This window comes from Sprattus sprattus (genome assembly GCF_963457725.1).
Source record: "Sprattus sprattus genome assembly, chromosome: 4".
NCBI lineage: Eukaryota > Metazoa > Chordata > Actinopteri > Clupeiformes > Clupeidae > Sprattus > Sprattus sprattus.
The window spans coordinates 7,067,037-7,094,173 of record NC_137923.1 but is presented as its reverse complement, the minus strand read 5'-3'; the positions used below and the strand labels follow the sequence as shown (position 1 = coordinate 7,094,173).

Sequence of the window (27,137 nt, the reverse complement as noted above, 5' to 3'; positions counted from 1 at the left end):
TTGTTTTATTTGTTAATGTGCTCAATGAAATACCTTAATACACAACATTTTTGACAATCAAGGGTAAAACTACTCTAACTACATTAGTAAAAGTATGTAACCACACTAGGAGTTGTTCATTGCACAGCCCACCATTGCACAGGAGGGAGACATAGTACATTCTTTTGAGACACAACATGCCATCCATTTGAGGATACTTTATTTCTGTGAGATAGTGTGACACAGACTCGTGGCACAAATATAGTACAACTACAGTAAACACTGGAACTTACAATCATAGAGGTTTACATTATATCATACAACATTCTCTAACACATGCCGTTCGGATGTGGAGTTACTGTGCAGATACTGTAGAAAACAGATGATCTGAAATAAGGCAGAGGGATTTGAATGTCGGCAAAAGGATTTGGAACAGCACAAGCCATGGAAAAAAAATATGAATTAGCTGTTTAAAACAATGATTCATAATACTACAGTATTTAACAACCATGTTGTGTAATCTGAGTAATGAAGACAGACATTGAAACAATATACTCCATATTTAAGAATGCCCCATTTGCCCTGTGTTACAAAATACAATTTGTCATAGTGAATCTATTTATATAAAATAAAGAATTATGATACAAAAAAAATCCTTTTCAAAATATAGATGCATAAGGTTCAAGACAAGGTAAAGTTCTACAGTATTGTGAAGAGTTACCACCCCTCAATTGCCTTAATTTTGTCTCTTGTTTTGAAGAAATGTATGTGTATGCTTGTTTCTTGGGCTTTGTCTTCTTGTCTGTTTTGTTCACTCAGTCTGAGTCAGCCGTTTCTTCTGCTTGTCCATCAGTGACCTCCTCTTCCGGCTGCCCGCGCCCACTGGCCGGATCTTAATCTCGCTGAAGTCCAGGGACATGAGGTGACCCTTCCATGGCTCCCAGTTCATTCCCTGGTGGAGAGAACACTGGCTGTTACATTACAGTCATTTTAAAAACTAGATTAGAGTCACCTGGTCTGGAGAATCGGAAGTTTCCGTATGGGACATCTCTTTCAGCAAGATCAGCACAGAGAAAACGATTTATGTCTGATGAGTAACTAACTGGGGCTTTTTGCAGTGAGGTCATAAAAGTAGACATCAATACTTTCAGTAACTTACTGAACTGAAATGATGAACACCAAAAATACATTTAAGTGCTCTCTAACATTCTGTCTGTATGAAAGTTGCTGAACCCAGCAAGCCCTATTTTTTGACTTACCAGTGCCCTCTTCTGGTGATACCTGAACATAGACCAACCACATAATTCAGCTCACAGAGAGTGGTGATTTATTTAACCTGACTCACTGGATATAATTTGAGCTTGTAAAATACTAGTAGTAATTCAGTTTCTTCAGTATAACTGTAAAAATGATGTTGAATAATCATTCATGAGCCAAAAGCTCATAACTCACCACACTGTGTCTGTTGTCTCCCATCTTGCCATTGAGGTTAGCCAGATGGCAGTTCTTGTACCACCAAGCACCGCGGTGCATCAGGGCACAGTTACTGAGGGCAATGTCATTGTCATTGTCCACAGTGGTAAAGTTCCTTCCCTGATGGTAGGTCATAGCATCACCTAAAGAGAGAGACAGTTTTTTTAATGCTTATCTATTCGTTTGCTTTATTTGTTTGGGGATGTGGAATGTATTAGATACACATTTCCAGCGTAGCCTACCTGCATTTCCTCTGTAATTGCCAACGGTCAGTGTAAACTTCTGCTTGACGGGTGCAATCTTGAAGTAGTCGTAGACAGCGTAGGCACGCTCTGAACCCACGCCCAGGTCAAAACGCAGCTCATACCGAGTTGGAGTGTTAGTCAGCTCATAGATCTTTTCCAGACCTGTGGTCCACAATAACATGCACTTAGGTCATGAACATTAGAGGATTATATCATCAGAAAATATTCAGTAAAATTAGTTTCTTAAGAGCAATGCATGTTCTCCACACTCCTCTAATTTGTCTTCAGGTAAATTATATTGTTGCACGAATAAAAATGCTGAAGTTTAATTCAATATGTTTGTATGAAATTTCTATGTCAAGAAACATCAATTGAAATCAGTTAAACTGTAAATAATAGATTCAATTATTAAAGATGTCTTCACAGACCAAGCCAGAATTCATCCGTCAGTTCCCCAAAGCCAGCGATGTACTGCCTCCACCGCTTCATGAAGTCCAGCCTTCCGCTGTTGCGTCTCTGGAACACCTGGAGCAAATTGGGGAAAGCCCTTAATATCATTCCTTCTCTGGTGAAAGAAATACAAAACCCTTCATTTTCAAACACTGCTCAATGTTTCTTTTCTTTTATCATGACATGCCATTTCTTTTTTTTCCCTGACTGACCACTCACCAGCCATCCTCCGCCATCGGTGGTCATGTCACAGTACACCTGCATGGGGCTGCTGCGGTCGTTGTTGACATAGATGGTGTACACGCCACTGGTCAGGTTGCCATTCTTCATGTGCTGAGTGCAGTCCATAGGGAACGGGTACGCAACACCCACTGTGCAGGGGTGAAGGGCATACTGTATATCTTAAAAGATCGCTTATCAGTATGTAACATATCTGAAGTTACATGCAGTGTTTCGAATTACTGATACGCTGTAACACATTCAAACGAGAACACATAAGTACACACACACACACACACACACACACACACACAAAGACACACACACACACACACACACACACACACACACACACACACACACACACACACACACACACACAGTCAAACACACACAAACTGACAGGTGTACACATATACACACATTAATGGTTGGACACACGCACTCACACAAAAGCACCAGCCTCAGCAAAGTACCCTGCATACCTGTGCTGAATGTGGTCTCCACCACCCTGCTTCTCTTGACCCCGCGGTAGGCGATCAGTGTGACTATGTACTTCTTGCTCATCAGCAGGCCAGTCATGGCAAACTTGTTCTCCCTCTTCTTCAGTTTCTTCTCAACAGTCTAGGCATTGGCATTACAGGCATCACAGTCATGCTCAAGGAGAGCAAAACACATCTAACGTGTCTACACACAACATACAGTTCATGTCTAGGGGTGCAACACATGGCACAGGCTTGACTCCTAGGACCAGGTCTGAGAGAAAATGAATAGACAACCCATGGACACTACACTTATGACCTACCATGACAAGAACCTGTCGTGTTTAAACCCCCACTAATTTGCACTGTATCATGATGAATTCAAATCTAAATCTCATCAGAAATTTCAGATTTCGAACTTCAACACTGCTGTGTGCTGTTGCAAATGATAAGACTGTAAGGCTACGCGAGGCACAGTAGTGTCAATACAGTTTAAGACGAGAGTTCTGTTTTAGGGTTAACTCGTTTGGATATATTTTTGTTATTGGTGCTGCACAATCTGCCACTGGCAAAGCTGTGTCCACAGGTGTTCCTCTGAAATCTGTCACTAACATGACAAGAGTACCAGTTCATATAAGAAATATTATCCTACCTTAATCACATTTAACTGTCCTAAATATCCAAAAATGTGCACCTGAACCCTATGAGTAACTGCTAAGTACCTGCATGCTTCCATCCTCGGGTCTGTATGTGAGGATGTAGCCGTCGATGTCGGCCACAGGTGCAGTCCAGCTTAAGGATCCGGACTCCAGCTGTACATCAGTAGCTCTGAGGTTTCTGGGTGCGTCAATCTCTGGGGGGAAATGGGTGTAAGGAAGATATGAACATTCGTGAAGTGGCTCAACATGCTAACCACACTGGACTCTGGTTAACCCTTTAACAGAGGCAATGCTGTGAGGGTTAAATGCCTTGAAGCGCAAGTTAGAAATGTAAACAAATCTAATTAGTCTTAAAGAGTATTTCCTGTTTTTGAAAAGGCTTGTCAGGGATAACAAATAACATTATTCCAAGAAGTTGAAATCCAAAGCAGCATCCCTTCCAACTATTATCTGTTATGTCATGGCAACAGGATGAAACATGGGCCTGCTTGTGTGCCTCCCACTGTCAGATAACCTGTCTCAGCCTCTGTTGAGGTCTTCTTGCTGGAGCGAGAGCCCTTGACGGCCCAGACGTAGACGGTGTAGACGACTCCGGGGCTGAGGCCAGTCAGCCTGTAGGTGGTGTCTGCCCCTACAGAGATCTCCTGGCTGGAGCCATCAGCTGTGGTGTAGCTCAGCATGTAGCCATCAATCTCTGCCTGCACTTTGTCCCACGATACCAGCGCTGAATCCTCGGTCACCTCTCTGGTCAAGAGGTTAGTAGGGGCATCTATGTCTACAAAGCCATTTGTATAACTGGTTAAACACTACAGCAAGAACGCCATGCAGCTTGTACAGTTCATTTGGGGAATGATGAAGCACACCATGAAATACAATACTGAATGAAAGAAAGTATGTAGTCCATCGTGCTGCATATATAACCTTTCATGAATATATAGTTCTATGAAACAAGGTGCAAGGTTATTTTGGTTGTGAGTTTCAATTTTTGGTTAAAATTTCTGTTCCACCAACAAAGCAAGTAATTAAACCATTTACTTTGTTTTCTGTAATGACACCCAGTTAACCAAAACCATACCATTTTTTCACCCAAATAAGCTGTTATATTACCAGCAACACTAGCATAGGTATGTTTCTGGTATCTCTGCGTGGGACTTTTCTGAAGACTGAAGTTTAAAACAAGACTGGGAGACCTGTCTCAGCCTCTGTTGAGGTCTTCTTGCTGGAGCGAGAGCCCTTGACGGCCCAGACGTAGACGGTGTAGACGACTCCGGGGCTGAGGCCAGTCAGCCTGTAGGTGGTGTCTGCCCCTACAGAGATCTCCTGGCTGGAGCCATCAGCTGTGGTGTAGCTCAGCATGTAGCCATCGATCTCTGAATGCACTTTGTCCCACGATACCAGCGCTGAATCCTCGGTCACCTCTCTGGTCAAGAGGTTAGTAGGGGCATCTATGTCTACAAAGCCATTTGTATAACTGGTTAAACACTACAGCAAGAACGCCATGCAGTTTCATTTGAAAGCCCATTTGGAAAATGCTGGTGTTCCTATGCCATGTTCAATGAACGTATGTTTCATGGATGTGCTATTTTAAACAAATTGAGGTTCTAATGCAATATCAAATCTTAAGTAAACTAAAATCTAAGCATGTATCACACACAACAATTTAATTAACTAGTTCATTTTTTAAACACAGCCTATTTCCAAATATGCTTTCGTATAGAGAGAACCTGACCCATAAGCATATTTCCGCAAGAGTTTTACCGTCCAAAGCCTGACTACGTTTAGACGCAGTCACAAGGGCACAGTGAACAGTGTACCATAAAGTGTACAGTGTACCATAAAGTGTACAGTGTATCATAAAGCCAATGTTGAGATCTACATGGGCTTTGTCCATTGGGGTCGTCCTGCATTCATGTTTTTACAATAAGCCACACCCTTGAACGTCAGTTTGTGCATTTGAAAGGCACCAGACCATTTACACAAGGGTAAATGTCATATGTCTTCATACTGTATATTGTAACACCAACAATTCTACATCAGTAATAAAATATATTAGATCACAGCAGATGAAAGAATTCTTTCACCTAACAAATTAGTTAATGCAGGAAAAAGGGCTTTGACTCCCTAAAAAAAAGCATCTTCCCACAGTCCTCTGTGATGGGTCATCTCTGTTTACATCCCATGGAAAAATGGAAAGATAAACAGAGGTGGGCCTGTGGCTCAACTGCCTGGATTTCCCTCTTTCAGAAGTGAGCGTCCACCAGGAATCCTGCTGCTTGAGTTATGAGACAAGTCTGTCCCCAGTGTCTGCTTCACTCATCTTCCTACAAAACATGGGCTAGTGCCAGATGACAGAACTAATATAGGTTGCTTGTAAAGAGATGCCCCATCGCAATAACTGAAGGTACGACTACTCACTATTCCTACATGAACTGCCTTCATATAAATATGAATATAATTACTGTATCTTTTTTTTCCCCTGTTAAGATAAAAACCTGGTGGCTGTGTTCATGAAATAGAACACCCACTAAAGACCAACGTGTTTGGAAAATGTTGTGTCTTCTGACTGTGGTGCCTGGTATTGCACTTAAAATAATCTTGGTCAAAAAAAGAAAAATACATCTCCCTTTTGTTCCGTCTGAATGTGTATGCTGCAGTTCATCCCGAGTGGTATGTTACGTAACAAGCACAAGATGATAGCAAGGTCAGGTTTACCAAGAAGACAAATACCTCATTATGTGGAGTTAGATAAATAAACAGAATCGTCTCTCTTACCAGATTTGCATTGATATGTGAGATCCTGTCATCTTTCTATTTATACCGATCTGTCATCAGCAGTCTCTTAATGAAAACCATGCTGCTGAAAACAAATACAGTAATAGCAAGCAAGGCCCTCGTGCAGATGACAGATGTAAAACACAAGTCAGACCACAGGGAATATCAGATGGAGTCACGTCTATGCCGCAGTGATACAGGAGAATGCTAAATACCTCTGAATTAATGAAACCGCATTTAGACTTGACAAAGGGAAGAGGTATCTGCTATCATGCTCACAGAAGGGCCATTGAAGTTCCTCAGAGGAAGAAGCTGCCACTCGGGCTCATTCATTAGGCCAGAGGATCAAAGAGGGCAGATGTTCATCCCAGAAGGGCTTCTGAGGAAGGGAAACAACAACAAAGTGCAATGGGGGCTGACAGCCATGCGGCGAAAAGCTTACCTGTCTCGGCCTCTGTGGAGCTCTTCCTGCTGGAGCGAGAGCCCTTGACGGCCCAGACGTAGACGGTGTAGACGACTCCTGGTCTGAGGCCAGTCAGCCTGTAGGTGGTGTCTGTCCCTACAGAGATCTCCTGGCTGGAGCCATCAGCTGAGATGTAGCTTAGCATGTAGCCATCGATCTCTGCCTGCACTCTGTCCCATGTCACAGTTGCTGTGCTCTCTGTCACCTCTATGGTCACCAGGTTGGACGGGGAGTCTATGTCTGTAATGAAAATGGCACTTAGGATTATATAGTGTGACTATAGGCACTAAGAGTAAACTATTACTAACAAGACTGATGGCACTAATTTTAAAGTTCCTACGCGCAAAACAAAGAAGGACATCGTGTAAAGCCATTTTGTTTACTCGTGCTTTCATTAACAAACCATGCACACAGACCTAAGGGTTCTTTTGGGTGGACCGTCGCCTCATTTGGGTGTGTTTTAGGGAAGGCGTTCTGCTACTTCCCCATTTGAAATGTAACCTGCAACTTAGTTTTAAACATCTGGCAGGCACATCTAAACTAATCTCTTCACAGTTTGGCAGCATAACATTTAGTTTCTGAATTGACAGATCATTTAACTCAACACAATATGTTAACCAAATGGCTACGTAGGTCATGCAACAACACTCTACACTGCACAGAGCTACACTCTACGCACACATCGCGCTGCCATCTGCCGCTTTAAAATAGCCTAATATCTTAGATTTGTGACAATGAAGAAAGGTCTAAAATGAGAAGGAGCTCAATCTCTCTGTCTACAAATGGGATAGATCCATAAAATATTTTCGATTCGTTTTCACTGTTCACTGAATATGATTAGTTGCTAATAAAGATTTATGAATCTAACGCATAGGTCACCATTTTACAACCTAAGCCTAAAACATTAGGTCTTTGCCCTCTCTGATCCGATAGATGCATACCACGCTGTGGAGCATTTATGACTTCTAAGACGGTATATGAGGACACAGGCCTAGACCGAAACAGTAGATCTGTCTGCTGTTGTTGACATATGAAATCCAGAAGACGTTGAAAGGGTGAAATATTGAAGATGTGACAAAAGCGACAAAGGTGATTAAGCCCGGGGTGGGGAGGGTGGAATGGGAACATGAGCAGTTGTGCATGGCTACTGAAGCCAGGCTAGCATCAGTGGCATCGGTCGCCAGAGGAAGTGAGAAGACATGCAAAAGCAATCATCATTTAGGTTATTCCTCTGTGACCACCACAAGGTCGGCTTAATGTCACTGCGCTATCCACAGCATGAAAACTGATTAATGGTGCATTCCACGAGTTCTGGAATCCACATCTCTCATTCGGATGCTGTTGGTTTTGTGAAGCCAGAATCTTTCGACTGATTCCCTGTTCCAAAGGCCAATAACACTTAGATGCAGTTCTCTGAAAGATTCTTGGTGAATACATCTCTACTACAAACTAAACTGGACTTGAAAATGTCAGGAACACTAATTTCTCACAGAAAATGTGCTCTGCATCAGATAAAGAGAGAAGAAGGAATCCATCAAGTGAGAAGACCAGACCACAGTCTTCATTCCGCATTCACACACAGAATTCAATGAGCTCACATTAGGTGTACAATTTCAACAGCGTTACTTGGGAGGCCCAAAAAAGGTGGTGTACTGCCTATGAGGAGTTGGGAGACTTGTGAGGTTCTGGATGGTTAACTGAGTGGTTAGAACAATAACACGCACTGGCAGCTTTCCCCGCATGTGGAAAACAGCTTATCCGACCTGGTCCTCTGGTAACGTGTGACTTAGATCCACAGTGACAGCAAAAGGGGTCTTTCCATAGGAACCCCCAAAGCAGAGTCAGCCGTGTACAAAGTATAAGTGTCTCTGCTTACCCTACTCTGTCCTCATTGCAATTAACACCTCATAAGTCTCCATGAAGTGGCCCTTTAGCAACAGAAGTCATCAGAAACTACCGATCTTACGATACCATAAGAAAGAGTTCGAACTCTATCCACCAACTCCAGCCTTTACAACAGGCGCTGAGTTGGCTCTGTTGGGTTAGCCTGAAGGTATGAAGTGCTACTCTATGCTCTATGCATGTCTCAAGTAGGGCTGGGCGATTTTTCGATTTCGATTTTAATCGCGATGTAATTTTTTTCTACGGTTTTAAATGAGACGTTCGATTAGACGGCGCCTTCAAAAAAAAAAAAAAAAATCAATGTTTTCACAGACCCGCGAATACAGCGCCGCACGTAGCCCATGGGCGTCGCGACAATGTAATTGGGGGGGGGGGGGGGGGGGGAACAAGACCCCCTCACTTTTCAAAACAAGTCGTTTCGACTCCCCCACTTTTGCAGTCAAAATAGTGCGTGCGTGACTGCTGGTCTACTAGTCCATTATTCTTTCCATTGCTTCACAATTAAATCCGTTCAACTTTATCAGTGGGGAATACCCACAGCAATATAAATCCACTGCGTTTTCCTGGTGTACTACGCAGCCTCATCACGCACGCAGATTCAACTGTCATTAATGTTCATTCATTCTCTGATTTAATCGGAGCGTCGCGCTAGAAGCAGACCACAGAAATGGACATACGGATTTTTTTTTCGAAGAAGAGGAAAGTAAGTCAGAGTTGCCCAAGTTTTACCTGTAGTGGACAATTAAGGACCACCCAATGGACATTATCTGGCTATAATCGTATTGTTATTGCCATAACAACCGTGAGCTAATCTGGCGTTAACGTTAGCTAGCTAATGGCAGTTTTTCTAACGACAGCAGCGACTAAACACACACTCACCAAAGAAGATTTTTTTTTTTTAATGTGTCACTCACTTGTATACCTCTCTTTGACTCACACACGAAAGATGCTGTCAATGCCACAAATAAAATGAACATTGGTGTGCTGGGCATGCTGTCAAGCTTTGCCATGTATGAAAACTATTTCCCCTACGTGAACCGTTTACTTCTGGCAGCTTCCATCCTTAAAGACTTTGGGTTTCAATACACATTTGGCCATTTCTGACCTGAACAGTCATACTTTAATGAGGTGGTCAGTTTGAATGTAGCCAACATAATTATCAGGCCACCAAACCTATATCAATTGTGAATTTGATATGATGATAACATGATTTACATCTCAGAGAAAAACATGGTAAAATGCACCAGAATGCGGGTATTTGCATGTACGTTTTTCAAAAAATTTTGGGGTGATTTTGTTCATATCGTGATATAAAATCGAAATCGAAAATTTTTGGGGGAAAAAATCGAAATATAACTTTTTCCCATATCGCCCAGCCCTAGTCTCAAGCCTCACAGAGGTCTGCTGCACACTTGCATTAATACGGAGAAGACCTCAACAGGCCTTGTGACCCTTCCAGGCCTCATGAATCAGAGACCCCATAAAATAAAAATAGAAATGTGCTGTCGTCTCCTCAGCCAGCAGCTCCAGCCTACGGGCACTGCTGTTCAGTTTGCTGGGTTTGAATGAACAGCGCAAAAAACCTTAGTAGCTTGTGCAAATGAGCCCACTACTTCTCTGGCAATCGGCAGTGGAACACTGATTCTGTTTCTTTTAGGATCTTGAAAATGCTGAGAGAAAAATGCTTCTATATCCTGTTCTTTTTTTTCTTCTTCTGTCCCCTAAATGTCCTGCCAAGGAAGCGCAGTACCCAGACGTACACAGTTTGCAGACATGTCGCAGTCCTGAGTTGGTCAGTTACAATAAGAGACGGATTTACAGGGGCCACCCTGTGAGAGTGTGGTTTCACTAAATAGTCGCTATGCATTAAAGGGGCACAGAGCGTGGGCTGAGCTCCGCTAAACAAAAATGACTTGCCCCCCAGATGATGCATTGAAAAGCCATTTCCTCTTCTTGCTGTAAGACGACCGTGTGCGAGGGGTGGGAGTGTGTGTGCTCTGCTGTAATTCATAACATGCTGAGAAAGGGGGAAAATGCTGTCTAATTGAAGCCTCCAGAACAGTGGCCATGACTGTCAAGGGTAAAGCCTCAAGAACAGTGGCCATGACTGTCAAGGGTAAAGCCTGCAGGATGTGGCTCTGTCCCACACCATAACTCAAGAGTGAAGCTGTTTGATTCACACAAAAGCCCCAGACTAAACAATGGACAAAAACTCCACTGTGTTAGCCTCGGGATGGGACTGTGACCACTTCTTTCCTCTTTGCTCTCTATCTTTGCGTTTGTGTGTCGGTAAGTTAACTGCAAACAGATTTCCATCACTAGCAAAAAATAAACCTGTGTTGTTGTAGACTCAGGGACCCTGTGATCTGTAATTGGCAAGTCCCAGTCATCTTGAACCAATGTGGGAGGATCTGTCAAGGAGCTAAGGTGTGCCCTCCTAAAACTGCTGTAAGCCTTCCATGCAACACCTTCGCTGAGGGCTCTTGGCTTTGGTGTCGGGACAAGACCCTTTCTTCTGTGCGAGGATTACCTCTTTAAGGGAAGTTTGAGGTCACACATTGGACACCTCACGCAGATCAAAAGGGAGCCCAACAAGAGCTCACTCCTAAATGAAGACCATTTAAGGTCCCTCCAGGGCTACAAAAACAAAAGAGCCAACATGAACAGACATGGAGCCGTGGCTTTTGGCAGCAGCATTTTGGATGGAGCCAAAAGTATATATGGTTTAAGCCACCTTTATGGTCAGTGAGCCATGAGGCATGCACCGTCTTGACAAACGTTTGCAGAGTCAGTGAAAGAATAAGACCATTAAGGAGTTAATTTTAGGAGTTCACCTTCTCGTAAAAACAAAAAAAAAACTAAATACAACACTAAGTCAAAAGCCAGACAAAGCAAGGCTATATTTATGCATTCACTTATACTTCCAGATGGTAAGTCGGAAATACTGCTTGTCCCTGCTTGATGTATGAGTGAAAATGTTCACATTCTCAATCATTTTAGCACTCTGGTAGTGCAACTGAGGGAATCATCAGTAAATAGAGGCATTCTTATAAATCACTATTTATTAGTCCAGAATTCTTGGAAGAAGTGGAAGAAGAAGTTATGAACATTACCTATAATTTATTTTTTAGCCCTAGGCATTACAAATATTGGATTATGTAGATTTTCAGTCAGTGCAAGTTCTGGAAGCGCTGTTGGGTTGATTTATGTGTATTGCAATGTTGTCTTTCGGTCACTTGAAGAGAAAGAACTGCAGCTGAGCAAGCATGTTCTATTACCAAACACAGATTGAGAGCGTGGTTGGAGAGGAGGACAAACAGGAGGAGAATCATCAGTGTGTTTGATTTACTGCAACAAAACCCTCATCTCTCTCCCTCTGTGATAGAGACATATTCTCTGAATGTAAGAGAAATGGTTCAAATTGGATGAATTCATGGGAGATTCATTATCATTGTTTACACTGACAGTTGTGCAGTACAGCAGCTTGCATCCTAATTGCATCAACTTCTGAACGTATCAACCATCTGCAAAATCCATCTTACGCCCTCATGTTAACATGAAGTTCAGTCAAATATTTGATGTTAAAATAAGTGTTGCATCCTAACAAAGAATAGTTGACATTATAATTAATATTTTACATGTAGCATAACCGCTGTCATGCCACATCATTACAGAGGAGGACCAGATGTAGTTGGGATCCTCAATCATGTGCTTGTAGCCCAAGTGTTTGTTTATCTCCTTCTTCTTTATAATGTAGAATCATCACTTTTGTTTTGCCATGTTGAATGATATAATAATATTATATTTCATATATTCATAATTTGGTATGATATAATATAGAATACATTCATAATTATATTTAGAATTATACTTCAAAATCTGGTTAATACAATACATTCCCTGTCAGCTGGATCAAGTCATTCGTAACATGGGTCAAGTTGAGCCACAAGACCACTTTTCTATGTGATCCCATATTCAAAAAGTCTATTTGAGTTAGACAACTGCTTTAATTGATGCCACACATTCTGAACTTTTGTTGTAGACATTAGTTTTATCTCTGTCTCATATTCCCTTGAATGTAGGTTGACTTACACCATTCTCCCCTATCCATGATAGTTTTTGTTTTGGCTTGGGACCAGCTGAAAAAATATTGAACCACTGGATTGAGTAACATCCTGATTTTATACTGTCAAATGTCACTCAGAAAGGAGTATGTGCAGGACTTTATATTGCCGTCTGTCTGACCATTACATGGACAAATAATTGGATTGAAGCTCATGCCCAGCTCCTGCTAGGTGCCACAATATTATTTGTTGGTTTTGGACTCAGATGTTTTCACAGGCCCAAGATCATTTGAGAAGTACACATAGTTGAATTGCCCGGGGTGAAATAAAAGGGCACTTAGTTGTTTTTGTATTCGGTCAAGGAAGTAATGTAATTGATTTATAGTGACAAGAAAAATACCTGAAATATAAACTAAGCTGTTGAGGTCAAGTAACATTTCAACATTGGACCCTTTCAAAAGAAAGTTTTGAAGGGGATCTGGCTTTATTCATGTCCGTTCCTCCACATCAAGAAAGAAATAAGTCTGTTTATAACTGAAATAGAGCTATATATAATCCATTACACTGCCTGTGGGCAATGACTTAGCCGCCATGACTTTAAGGGGGAAGATTGAAAATGAATCATGTATTACCAACATTAACAACATGCTGAATGCATAGCTAGACAATCCACCCTAACATAGTTTGATGTATTATTAATGAATTATTCATCTATCGCAAATCCAATCCCTGTTGCCGCCCTGTTAAAAAAAAGTAGTAATCTACGTCAGTTTCACAATGATGTATTTGGCAGACCAGACTGACCTGTGGTTCCTGTAACTGTTGATGGCTTGCCCTCTGACGTTCCTTTGATGGCCTGTACTGCTATCTGATACTCAGTACCAGGAAACAGTCCTGTAAAACAAACCCACGGGTTCATGCAAATTGTTACGATCTTTCCACCAACATGCAGAATGTTCATCTTAGTTAACTGTACAATACTGAATTTTCAGTTTCAGAGAGAACTCACCCACGATGGTGTGCTTGGTCCTGGCCTCCTCGCTCTTGGCCACGTTCTGTTCTTCTTCCTGGCCTTCTGGGTTGGCATAGGTCAGTCGGAAATGATCCAGCTCAGAATCTGGGTTCTTCCAGTCTACCTGGATGGAGTCCTCTGTCTGACCCAACACACGGATGCCGCCAACAGTAGACACATCTGTAAGGGGGGGTGGGGGGAACTATTACTAATGTAACAGTGGTCCTAGAGCACACAAGTCGTACGATGACAGACAAATTACTTAAGTCAGCAATGCCAGGATCAGTTTATGACATGTAGCTGATAGGAGCAAGTCACATTAACGCTCTTACTGTGTAGTGAGCAGAAATGCAATGTGCTGCACCATTCATTGTTTGTTTCCTTCAGCTTCCTCTAGAGGCAACATTTTCCAAAGATCTCTCCTGAGGCTGAAGCTCATGGCTAATATGTATGCATGTACTGTATGTACGCAGAAAGAATAAATAGAGTATTTCAGAAAAAGACAAATAGACTCTTCTGATTGAGTCATTAACCTATATGTGGAAGCACTGTTATGAAAATAACTTTTCTTTATGCAAAGCACAATATATCCTTATTTAATGTAATTCAGCTGTCTGACCTGAGTGACCAGATAAGATGGCTTTTCGTTGTGTCATACCTCACTATATAACCCTAATTAAGAAACCAGGGGTAAACAAAGCCATCTGAAGTCTACACAACTGCAGAAAAGTCCACACAGCAAATTTTTCAGAAATATCAGCAGGATATATTTAAAATGATATACATCAAAAACAGACTCCACTACTAAGCAAGATTGCTTGTCCTATCCTAACCCAGAAATGATAACAAAAAAAAAAAAAAACAGGCATTTATCTGCATGGTATCATTTTTAGAGCAGGACAGAAAAACAGCACATTAAAATAAGCGTCCAAAAACTAGTGTTCTGTGGGTGTAGAAAGGCAAGCACACAGCTCTGATGGGCCAAAATGATTGGGCAGACTTGGAAGCTGAAGTTGTGTACTTAGACAGTCCTGCCAAAGTTTACTATTCAATCGATACCAGCTGCGCAGACAGCTCCAATAGATGGGGCTACCAAAGGCTCTTACATATTTGAAGGAGGGAAATTATTCCAACAGATTGATTTATACCCTGGCCTTACATTCCTTACACTTAATGAATTACACCAAGTAAGAAAAGAAAATGGAACGTGATTTGGTTTTCAATACACTGCGGCTGAATTTAAGTAGACTTTTGCTGACTGTAGGATTTATATTCAATACCTACTCTGGATGTCTTTTGCAAAGCTCTTCCTGTCTGAGACATACTTGAGGACAGGCGGTGAAAAAAAAAAAGACTCTGTAAATACGTTTCGCATCTCAATTTTAAATGTCTTCATTGTTTTCTCTGGTGGCAGAAAAATACCCAGACAATTTGAAAATGAATGCATATGTGAAGTTAAAAGCTTTGACCAGAAACTGTCCCATCCAGATCGGGACAGCCTGTTCATCATATCCAGATGATGCGCACATTTTGTATTCTTACATGAGCACTCTGTTCATGAAGGACTCTCATAGCAGGCCACATCACAGAGCACTCGCTTCAGGCAAATGCCCCAACTGCATCTGTAAGTGGTCTTCATTCCCATAAAATGTGTCTACTGCTTCCCTCTGGATTTAATTGGGTAAAACCAGTGTGATTTAATGATTCACAACCCATCCGTCAGCAGATTAATTCCTTGCACGGAAAGAGCTAAACAGTTGCATATTGCAGCCTTTTACTCCCAAATGACTAGAACATGGGCCAGAGAGATAACCACTCGCCAATCAGAGTGGCTGTCTTACCTGTAGTAGCATGTAGACTGGCAGAGTCACTGTTTGTCTCCTTGATAACAGCGTACACCTGTACAATGTAGGTGAGTCCTGAGACGAGGCCAGTGATTAGGTAGGAGTTCTCTGTGTTGGGGACATTGACAGAGATGAGGGCCCCCTCATCGCCTTCTGGGTGGTATGTCAGCACATAGTACTCGGCCCCTCTGACAAAGTCCCATTCAACCAACAGGGACATCTCTGTTGCCTCCATCAGACGCAGGTCTTTGGGTCCCATTACTGGGGGCAGAAGAAACCACATGGATTCATGTGAGGTTCAGGGTAATTGTGGACACTGCAGGTCAAACATAATATATGACATGGTAGACCTGACGAATAGTAACTTTCTTAGGCTGTGTGTTGTACTCTGTAAACTGAAATGGATTCATGTGAGGTTCAGGTTAATTGTGGACACTGCAGGTCAAACATAATATACATGACATGCCAGACTTGACCAATAGTAACCTTCTTAGACTGTGTGTGTACACTGTAAACCCTAACAGTGCATATATTCATTTTGTAGGTGTGATATTGTTATATTGCTGATACAACCAATATACCGGTAAGATCTTGCACAGTGTATGCCTGTTTGTTAACATGTCTCTTTTACTGAAGGACACAAATGCATTTTTTATGCACACTTTGTTCACATGGAACCACCGTCCACATTGGAAACAGGTACATTTAATACAGAATGTTTTTTCAGTATATATGCAACGAAGCCATTAAAGCCATTCTATTGCAGTCATGAGTTAGGTTGACGAGCTCCTGGTTCTGGGGGCTAACTAGGGTTTAACTCTTTAGGTGATTGTGAGAGTATGGTCATGGTAACCATCATGGAGAGGTCCACAGGAAAAACGTAAGAGGGCTATTTGACAGATTGCATGATTTCCTTGGGCTCTCAATGTGACACTGATTAATAGGTCAAGTGATGTTGATTAGCACACAGGCATCACACAGAAATGGTTTCATTGCATAACCATGATATCCATCTCTGTTTTTCCTGCTGATAGCAGGAATACTACTCTGAATAAATGAACTTACGTTACTTTAACAAAAAATAGTCAAGTTGCTAGAACCCAAATCAAACAAGTTTTCATGATTGCGTTAAGAAAGGTAATCAGTTCCCTTAAATATTTTGACTTAATTAAACTTCTAACGTCTAAGTTTGCAGTGATAGTGCTGAACATTGCATTACACATGAGAGAAGACCGAGATGTGAAGCAGCAGGATAACTTCAATTCCAAACCAGAAGGCCTAGGGGGACAGGGAGGCAGTATGCTGCCAGGCACGAGTGAATTTTCCACACAGAGCTTACCCTTAGAACTTAGGTGGAAAATACTGTGTGGTTGTGAAGAAATACAAGGGGGAAAAAGTGGAATACACGAGAGGGCTTTAGCGAAATGGGTGCTGAGGAGACCACATGAGCCGGGAAAGAATGCACAGAAGTTTTGGACATTGTTCCACATGGCAAGGGGCAGGAAGTTGAATGTTTTCCTAAAGTTCAGCAGGAGCAATTCCATCCAGTGGCAGTTAATACGCCTATTTCTGCTGTCCTTTCCAGGTGCTGCCAGTAACATTATCACTCTTAAATAATATTTCAGAAAGGCCAACGGGACAGATAAATTAACATCTGAGGCCTGGAAAAAGCGCAAGTACCGGAAATTCGCGTCGTGACTGATTGATACCGAGGGAAGCACATTTTAAAGATGAAAATTACTATCATAACAGAATTATGTTTGGACTTAATAAAAGGTAACATAAATCTGTTGCACAGCATTTATGCCAAAAAGACCTCACCATGGTGTTAAAAACATTCTGAAAAACATGAATGGCCTTTCAATCAGCACAGCTCCTGTAATAACATGATTTAGTCAAAACAAAAGATGCACAATTTGCTTAAAAACAGGGGGATGCTGTTCATACTGTATTCACATGGTATTTAAGCCCACCCATTGGGAACTTTATCACACATATCATTTTAGTAATGTCACTGGCATCTCTCAATAAAATGCTCAGTAATTGAAAAAGTAATAATAATAATAATAATAATAATAGTCTGCTTTTGTTTTGCTCTGCAACTGTGGAAAGAGTGCTGAGAGCCAGCGCTGCACGTGACTTATGCACTAACCAGGCCAAACCCCTCACATCTGCGTGGGTTTGAGGCATTGCCTTACACACTAACCAGGCCAAACCCCTCACATCTGCGTGGGTTTGAGGCAGAGACTTACGCACTAACCAGGCCAAACCCCTCACATCTGCGTGGGTTTGACGCATTGCCTTACGCACTAACCAGGCCAAACCCCTCACATCTGCGTGGGTTTGACGCATTGCCTTACGCACTAACCAGGCCAAACCCCTCACATCTGCGTGGGTTTGACGCATTGCCTTACGCACTAACCAGGCCAAACCCCTCACATCTCCGTGGGTTTGAGGCAGTGACTTACGCACTTACCAGGCCAAACCCCTCACATCTGCATTGGTTTGAGGCAGTGACTTACGCACTAACCAGGCCAAACCCCATCTGCTATCTGATCTGTTTGATCAGACTTTGAAGAGCACTCCAAAACCTACCAGCTCTTTTGTGGTGGGGCTAAAGATCCTCCTGTCATTTCTCAAGTGTTGCTTTTTAGTCTTATTATTATTGACATTATATTAGACCACACTTTAAACTTTTGTCTCTCTGGGAAACGCCAAAGATTTCTGAGTAGGTACATTGTAAATTGACACACTGAAATAAATAAATAACATTCTTGGAATGTGGTTTGGGTTTGGTTTCGTTGGTGGTTTGAAAAGAATGTGTTTAATGATATGCAACATTTGATGCTCTTTATGAGAGAGATCTTTTATATTGCACAATATTGTTCACTTACTAAAATAAGCTTCCCTGGCAGCATTTCTGTCATTCTCCAGACCAAACTACATAAACTAAAACAGACCAAATGTGTGAACAGTGTTATGAGAGAAAGTTTTGAAAGATCTCTCTGAAGATTACTTGGTGGTGTGAAATGTTTTATGTTATGAGCTGCCACCCCCAGGTAGCAATATTGAGCCAGTTTCTCAGAAGAGAGCCTAAATACTGCTGAACCGTCCAAAGAATCACAGTAACATGCTGCAGCTTTCTTTGGTCTTCGGCTCAATGACGCTGTCTCTCAAGTTCAAACTCTTGAGACAAACTCCTTAGGGTAAGCCCCCATACCCTGAAATGTCTACCCTGACCAGTATTGTCTTTTCTAATGAGCATGACCTGTACATTCCACTGGTGGCAGGCATAACGCTGAAGGCAGGTAGATCACTCACTCTCTGCTAATAACTGTCAATCAGTGTGTCTAAGGACAATTTGAGAAGTTGGAATTGATTAATACATATGAAACTGTGACAGCAGATGATGACTTTTGCAGTCAATTTTGTGTAATTGTAAACAATCATTAATTAATTCAGCAATGTAGCCTTCAGAACGGTTATATTCCTCATAGTCCTATTAATACAATATTTCTCTCTCTCTCTCTCTCTCTCTCTCTCTCTCTCTCTCTCTCTCTCTCTCTCTCTCTCTCTCTCTCTCTCTCTCTCTCTCTCTCTCTCTCTCTCTCTCTCTCTCTCTCTCTCTCTCTCTCTCGCTCTCTCGCTCTCTCTCTGCCAGGTTGCAATACCTGTGCAATATAATTTACTGAAAGCCTCTTCACCTCTAAAACAAACAGATATTAAGGTTACCCATGGAGCAGTCGTCGCCAAAGAATCCCTCATCACAGATGCAGCCCCCGTCCACACAGCGGCCGTTTCCGATGCAGTCGTTGGGGCACCGCTGGACACTGCAGTCCTCCCCTGTGAAGTGCGGGAAGCAGACGCACTTGCCGTCCACGCAGTGCCCCTTGTCGTTGCAGTTATCGGGGCAGAGGAGCCGGCTGCAGTCGTCCCCAGTGTAGCCGGCGTGGCACACACAGCGGCCGTCCACACAGCGCCCGTTGTCATTGCAGTCATCGGGGCATGTGGACACGGAGCAGTCGGGCCCTTCCCAGCCTGGGTTGCACTGGCATTTACATGCGTCGTGCAGGAACGTGCCATGACCACTGCAGCTTGTGTCCATACCTGGCGGCAGAAGGATTGATAAAAAGTGACACGTTTCACAACATAGTAGTTTTTAAAGGCCCGTGACGCCTGCTGGTGGAACACAATGTGTGATGGTAAAACGCATGTGGTTCCTCTTATTAGAATTCATGACCCATGCTGTTTGGCCTGCTATGATGCCAATAATGCAGACTTCACGACTGCATTTATTAGACACAGCAGTTGCACAGTACTCAGTTCAAGCTGTGAAATGAGTTTTAGATCAGAAAAATGTGATACGCAGTCATATCTTGTGTACACACACACACACACACACACACACACACACTTACTTACATAAATATAGAGACAGGGTGAGAGACATAAGGTTATTCTACTGGATGGCTTCATTGTGCACTGTGTAATTCCAGTGTACCTTAAACCTGAACTAGTGCACACACCTGCTGATTTGCAGCAGCCTTGGGCGCACTGGGTCTTCAGGAATGTCACCTCCTCCTCTAAGCCGTTGACACGGTAGAGTAGGGACTTGAACTCTTCTGAGTCGGAGCAGCTACACGACGGCGTCTGCAGGCGGATGTTGTGCCTGAAGACGACGTCATTCTCTCCGTTCATTGTCATCTCCTGCAAAGCACCCTGGGTGTCTGTGGCCTGGTCCTGAGAGAGGAGGGCCTGGGAGCCCACTTTGCAGTCCGTGCCAATCTTGTAAACGTGGCTGAACGTCACCCCCTTTTCAGCCTCGGCAGCCCCCTGTCCCTCTGCCACATTGAGTAGGGAGACGGCAAGAAGTGTTCCCATCAAGAGAAGGAGCCTTCCCGGAGGACTTAGTCTGGTCACCATGGCTGAGGAAACAGCAAGAAGAAGTTCAGTCAACGTGATAGCTCTCTGAAAAAAGATATATATCCACACTTAGTCAAACCTTTCACATTTATTTGTGTAATGTTTCAACCTGGATCATCATCAGGCAAAGTAGTGTGACTGTATGAATGTTTTCCATAGCCATAGAGCTTAAAACAAGACCTAATTTTTCCTTTTGGTCACATCTTTTTTCCAAAGTGAGGCTTCCAGTCCATGTTAAACATATGATAAAGATTGATATTAAGGGCACCACATTATGTTTAATGGAGCAGGTTTGTTTTACAAGAGGAATATACATCTCCTGTCTAACAGTGGAATGTCTGCTGTCCCTCTGCTTTGCCGGCACATTCCATCCAAACCCTTAATTGCATGTGTGCAACCACAGGGGACTTCAAGGAGCATGGAACGCTTTTGAATAGAATGATGTCATTTCTTATAGCAGTGATGTCATTAGGTCTTTGTAACTTACAAGGAATTAGAACTACACAGCATCAAGGAGATCTTCAATTATGCTAAATATAACCCAGGAAAGTGTTCTTCAGGGGTTTTAAACCCAAAACATGAATAAAAACGATCTTCCAAAGAGTGTCCTCAGGCATTAAGATTCCTCCCGACTAGTAACTTACTTAGGCATCTGAATTTGTGTGGCCTGAAGGAAGTTAAATCTTCACTGCAGAACTGCCTGCAGTAAGTTGAGATGCCGTGGTCCTGGAGTTAAACTCAGATTTCAGAGCAGTGGCAGACGTCTTGCTGATGAATTGCTGTGGCTGCCTTTTGCAAAAGCAGCCAACCATGAAGCATAAGACTATAAAGTGTTGCATTCGCAATGGTTATAAAGGAACCTCAGATGCGGGCGGAAATTTGTGAAGCAATTTTTTTTTAAAAGGTCCACATTTAAGAAATACTCCATGAGCCCAGCCATCTGAAAATAATGAAATCATGTCTGTCACACTGTCACAATAAAAATAAAAAAAAACAGTACGTGGCACTGTCATAGTTATTTTGAGAATGTCTTTTTGTCTTCCATGAGAGCCGGGCACGTATCTGTGTATTTATAGTCTATTTTGGGCTTTTACAGTCTATACTATGGCCTGGTGACTGGTGAGTTCCCCGATTTCCCCTTTAGCAATGTCTCTGTTTTAAATCTGTGTTATTTACTCATTAACTGAAGGGGCACTGCTCTAATCACGGAGGAATGTATGTGTTGGTATCCGTGGATAGGATGAAATCAATGCAGCACAACATGAAAGAGCAGAAGAGCAGATGTGGAAAGATGAACTCGGAGAGGGAAAAGGCCTGAGACTTCACATCCCCAGACAAAAAAGGTGGAAATGTCAACAAAAGCAAATGCCAACCATGAGCTCAAAGGCACAGCCGATGGCCCAACCTCCGCTTCAGATTCAACAGACAGCGCTGTATGCAAGATATTAAACGCATGTTTCTGTTTATAACATCAAGTCTGTCCGTTGAATCTGCTGGGTTCATTGTTGATTTTGCTTTCAACCTTAAAAGTAAACATACTACTGTCATTCAGCTCAGGAAATGAAAAGAAAATGGCCAAAACGGTACGCCATGGGCTTGCTGAACATCTGAAGAAAAGAAAAAAACACTCAAAACTATATGGAATGGTGGACAGAAGGAAGTATATGTGTCTCGTATAAATAGACATGGTCAGCACGGGTACAAGTACTGTAGATCTTCCATAAAGGAGCCTGTTTATTGCTCTCTGTCAGTGCTTTTATTAAATGCTTGTTTTTCCCCATCTTTTATTTCTCTTGGAAAAAGGTTCCTCAGATACCTGCCAGTGTTGTGCAGTCATGGCTGCTACTGTGTGTGGAGGAGGGAGAGGGAAGGCAGGGCTCCACTCTGCATGTAGTGCTTTTGGAGAAAACTGGTGACTTCAGTAGGTTTCCACCTGGCCTTGTGGAAAAAAAGAGTGTATGATGTTGCCGTGTGGCGTGCTGAGTGTGGTGAACGCAGACGCTTCCCTTCTGTTATAAACCAGACGGACTTCAGAAGATGGAGGACTCATCTGCCCAAGAGTACTGCACTGCACAAGCCTATACATTATTATTATTATTATTATTATTATTGTTGTCATTTTATAATTATGTGTAAGTATAATCATGTCTGACTGATTTTGGCATATAAGATTTGGATACGGTGCAAACTGTAATTCACTATTTTCAGTAATAATCTGATAGAAAATATGTTTTTGGATTAAATTTACAGGAACACAGATATGTGTGTATTGGAGTGAATCACAGTGGAAGGACACCATCCAAACACAACACAGAATAAACACCTCCAATACTGCCAATGCTCTTTCTGGACCCTAAGGGTCCCAATGGTATGAGCTAAGAAACTGATTATAGAGGACTGAGCAAACAGACCATGGAGTCTGGCTTCTCCTGCAGCAGAGCCACAAGCTTTCATGGTCCTGAGATGGCACCAGGTTGGCAATTCAGAAATCACTGCCTGTGACATTTGGCAGCTATAAAGAGGGTCAGTAAACTACACTGCTCAAGTCAAAGCTCACATCCTGGGCAATGAAAGAGTCTTATTTTTTAAAGACGTGACAGAAACTTAGTATTCCACACACACACTTCCCAATATACAGGGGAGAATGGAGGATAGCATACTCTCCACTACTCACTAACTGCCCACTAATGAGATACACTTACATCTGTGCACAGGAACTGAGCGGCAGTCCCGTGGCCGGAGGAGGGGGGTACTGGAGAGGAGGGGCACAAGGCCAGTCAGACTATGTTTAATGCCTTCAGCTCTCCTGAGGCACATTAACAGACAAAGCCAGCCTGTTCCTCTGTGTTTTTTTGAAGTCGTATTTAAGTCGCACCAGCAGAGAGGAGACGAAAGGATTTACTGATGTTGGAAAAAAAAGGGTGCTTAAAGGAGCAGAGGAGAGGAGAGTAGAGGAGAGCAGACGATGGAGGAGGGAGACCCAGACTCGGTTCTGCTTTGAATGCGGCCGCAGACATGCAACTTGTGCAGAGTTTCCCCTCCGCTCCCGAAAGCTGCGTAAGCTGAAGGCAATTACGAGTGAGACAGAGCAACAGTTTCATATCCCCTGCCCAGACTGCCGGGCTGGGGACCCAGACCACAGAGACCTTGATAAGGTTACAGGAGAGCAGGAGTCAGCCCCGGTGACCTTATGGAGGGCTCACTCCAGCGCCGTATGTAATAAACCATCTACTCATGGCCGGCAGCACGCCACCAGCCACATCTGGCGCTCATTTGATCTGCGCTACCGATTAAAGCAGCTGCCAGCACAGTAGCCAGTTCCACTCACTCGCACCATCAGACCAGGACAATGTAACGCGCTGTGATTCTCCAAGTGTGAGTGGGGCTGGGGCGCTGAAATGGAGTTTCCGTGCCAGAAATAAACCAAGACAGATGGAGGCAAAGTCAGCAGATTTCTTGTCTCACCTTTGCTCCCTCCTCTCTCCCTAGTGTCAAGGTAATAGGTCCACTTTAATACAGCACTTCAAGTGTAAAGCCAGGAGAGGGGTGTAAAGGGTGTGAGCGGCATAATGGGAACAGGTACTGTATTCTAGTCTCTCATGATGCAGAAGAACACAAACGAACACAAACATCGAGGAGATTCCAAGCAAAACATAGCATGCACACTATTTTTGCACTGCCCATAATACAGTTCTTATTGTTATACTTTTTTTTTTTCATTAAAAAAATGATTAGCTTTCCTGGTTTGCATCAATACTAGACAATGCATGGATATTGTAAACAAGGCTTGAGCACATTCAATAGGATCTTATGGCTTGGTTGAATTTGTAGTAAATTAAGGAGCAAAACATTTATAGAAAAAATGTCATTCAAAGTTCTGATGCCCCCTGATGATGAACATTCATACGTAATAAACAATCCATTTCACAGCACCATGGGAGGCAAAGGGGTCTCCTGCTGCAAATAAATCTCACTGACTGCAGCCATTTAAAAGGCTGAGATAATAAAAAGAAATTCAGCATTTTAACAGGCTTTTAAAAGTGTCACAGGAGTCAAACTAATAATATAACCTGATTTTGGGTGAAGTTTATTTACAGAAAATCAAACGGTGGCGGGGAACACACGGGAAGGATCCTCTAAGCATGACTCTGAATAAGCAGAAGATAAAGTCTCAAGCCAGAGTCTGCAACGTTAACATTAAAGCTGCATTACTTTATGAAATAGAGCAATCAAAAATAAGGTTTGAAAAAACAAAGCTGGCCTTACCGCTGCAGTATCTTTCTTCTGACACAAGTTAATACTCCTCCTGACTGAGAGTGAGAACGGGGCTGAGTGCGCGCCTCTCCCCCGACACCTGTCGACAAGTTTAGGATCAGCCTAGTAGGGTGTCCTGGGCAGCCCCGGTGTGATTTCCACAGTAGCCTTCCCCTCAAAGACTTTTTAAAATCCTTTCCTGAGCCCTGAGCCAATGGGCAGGCAGGGCGTGGCTCCCTGTGCAGCTCCACCAGGCTGCATTAACAAAAAAAAGTAAGAAAGAAAGAATGTAACAAAGCAGGAAAAGAAAGAGGCAGATATTGAGAGACATTGCACTTCTTTTCTTCGCTGGATCTCATCTTATAGTTAAACATGACCAGCACTCCAGTTTCCACCCCCCAACCCCCCCCCCCCCCCCCAAGTCCCAATGCCAGTGTGCAGGTAGAGTTTTGTAAAAAGTTTTATTTTCTTGTTTTTTTGGTCTTTAAACATGTGTATCCTTATAGTAGTAGCCATAGCAATGAATCCCTTTTCCCCTTTTCCAGAGATTGTGATACATGCACGTGACAACCAAGGGCTGGCAGAGCCAATGTGAATAGCTTTCTTCTCTGAGTTTTAACACGACTAGCCTTAGTATTTATGAAAGGCAACTTTATTTCACATGATTCAAAGACAAGGATTTGATGGAAAAGATATGGAAACTTACTTGACATACACTGATTGATTGTCTTTAGTCTTGTAGTAGTCCTCCAAAAAGAGGGAAGAAAAGCATTTGGAAGCCTCATTATATCAAATGCGATGAAGGACAAATATTCCAACAAATAATAAATAGGTTTTCCACAGGAGCTGGTGATGGACACCATCACATTCACATTTATAATCAATTCCCAAAATAATTCTAGTGCAGCCAGCTGAAATAACAACTTTTTTGTTGAACAAAAAAAACAAACACAATGTCCATCATGTAAAACATGAAAGACTATTGCAACAATGAAACAATTATCTCAAAAAGACGAGCGCGTCTACATTCATGATCAAGGCCGTTTCAATAAAGCAGAATACAAAAGATCATCTCCAATTATCTGTGGATGATCTACCTAGGAAGTGAGGGGGAGTGACTTCATCCCAAATTCACTGACACATCACTGCTGCCAGGTGTGAACGCCATCTTCAAAGAGCCAAGGGGAAAACCTAAGAGTAATCAGCTGACTGGAGACTTCTGGCATTGGGTTTGGTCACCATTTCTCCAAGGCCAGCATGTGTTTGCCCCCTAAATATCTCGGGTGTTTCGTTGCACCAACCACAATGGATGGGGAATCACTTAAGGTGAAATCAGAGAAGACACCAGTGTAGGTTGCGGGACTGCACTGGATTCACAGGACTAAGCAAAAGAGTCTTCAATCAGATTGTGACACCAACTTCCTGTCCGTCTCAACACAGGATGTTGTCCATTAGAGGCACAGAGAGAGAGAGAGAGAGAGAGAGAGAGAGAGAGAGAGAGAGAGAGAGAGAGAAAGAGAAAGAGAAAGAGAAAGAGAAAGAGAAAGAGAAAGAGAAAGAGAAAGATGGAAATTAGAAGTGACTTTAAAAAGTTCCCAAACATCAGCACCAGAATTTGGACAATTCAGCATTTAAAGCACTTAGAGGCGAGGACAGAGAGGAAAACAAGAAAATTGGTACATCTTTGGCTAAAACATTTTGGAAACAATTTCATGTGTCTGGAATTATTTCAAGAACATGGACAGTGTAGCATTGTACATCTGACTAAAAACTGCAATGTTTGTTGGCCTGGAGGAATAGTAGAAAAGTATGTAGAGGTTAGTTTATTCCACCGAGTGACAGACTTAATACTGCGCGTGGACATGTGTGTTTCAGCTGTCAGAGAAGTTGGAAGACGGACAGGAAATGCCTTTAGAGACTACTGGGTAGACGAGTGTAGTCTTTGAAGCATGCAACAACAGAATCTCAAGCAAATTAGCAAATACATGCTTCTAATAAACGAGTACACGCACACACAAACATTTATAAACACACACACCGACACACACACATATACACCTGCTTACCATTTCTTTTACTCATATTTGACATATTATCAAGGACTGCTCCCACATGAAATTACAAAGCATTATTTATCTCAGTGCAAGGTGGTAGATTCCAGATAAACTTCAGTTGGTAACATGGACTTGTGCATTTGTTTATGTGTACAGGAATGCAATCCAAAACGTAGAGAGACATAGGAGAGACTTACGACTTCCTTCAGTCTCTTTTATGGGCCTGGGACTCAGTAGAGAGAGCTCCAGCCCAGTGTGAGAGAAATGCATCTTAAACGAACCCGTGGGAGGTCCCTGGAGAAAGCAGTGCACAAGTCTTTCCATTTACCTGTCAGGGAGCGA

The 27,137-nt window shown here is 42.6% G+C and overlaps 1 protein-coding gene across 2 annotated transcripts; it reads right to left on the bottom strand.

The window, feature by feature from the left end:
• tnn (tenascin N) lies at positions 1–24,891 on the bottom strand. Of its 2 annotated transcripts, XM_080836824.1 has the most exons (16): positions 24,754–24,891; positions 20,091–20,489; positions 19,297–19,671; positions 15,562–15,825; positions 13,718–13,900; positions 13,513–13,602; positions 6,722–6,982; positions 4,698–4,958; positions 4,022–4,282; positions 3,571–3,701; positions 2,852–2,990; positions 2,367–2,518; positions 2,126–2,222; positions 1,695–1,859; positions 1,432–1,595; positions 1–931 (listed from the first exon to the last, which is right to left on the bottom strand). In XM_080836824.1, the coding sequence occupies exons 2-16, from the start codon at positions 20,485–20,487 to the stop codon at positions 791–793; spliced, it is 3,081 nt and encodes a 1,026-aa protein (XP_080692950.1). In that variant the 5' UTR covers positions 20,488–20,489; positions 24,754–24,891; the 3' UTR covers positions 1–790. The 2 variants fall into 2 exon arrangements, with proteins under 2 accessions (XP_080692950.1, XP_080692951.1); XM_080836825.1 differs by lacking the exons at positions 4,022–4,282; positions 4,698–4,958.
• Positions 24,892–27,137: the final 2,246 nt, after the last annotated feature.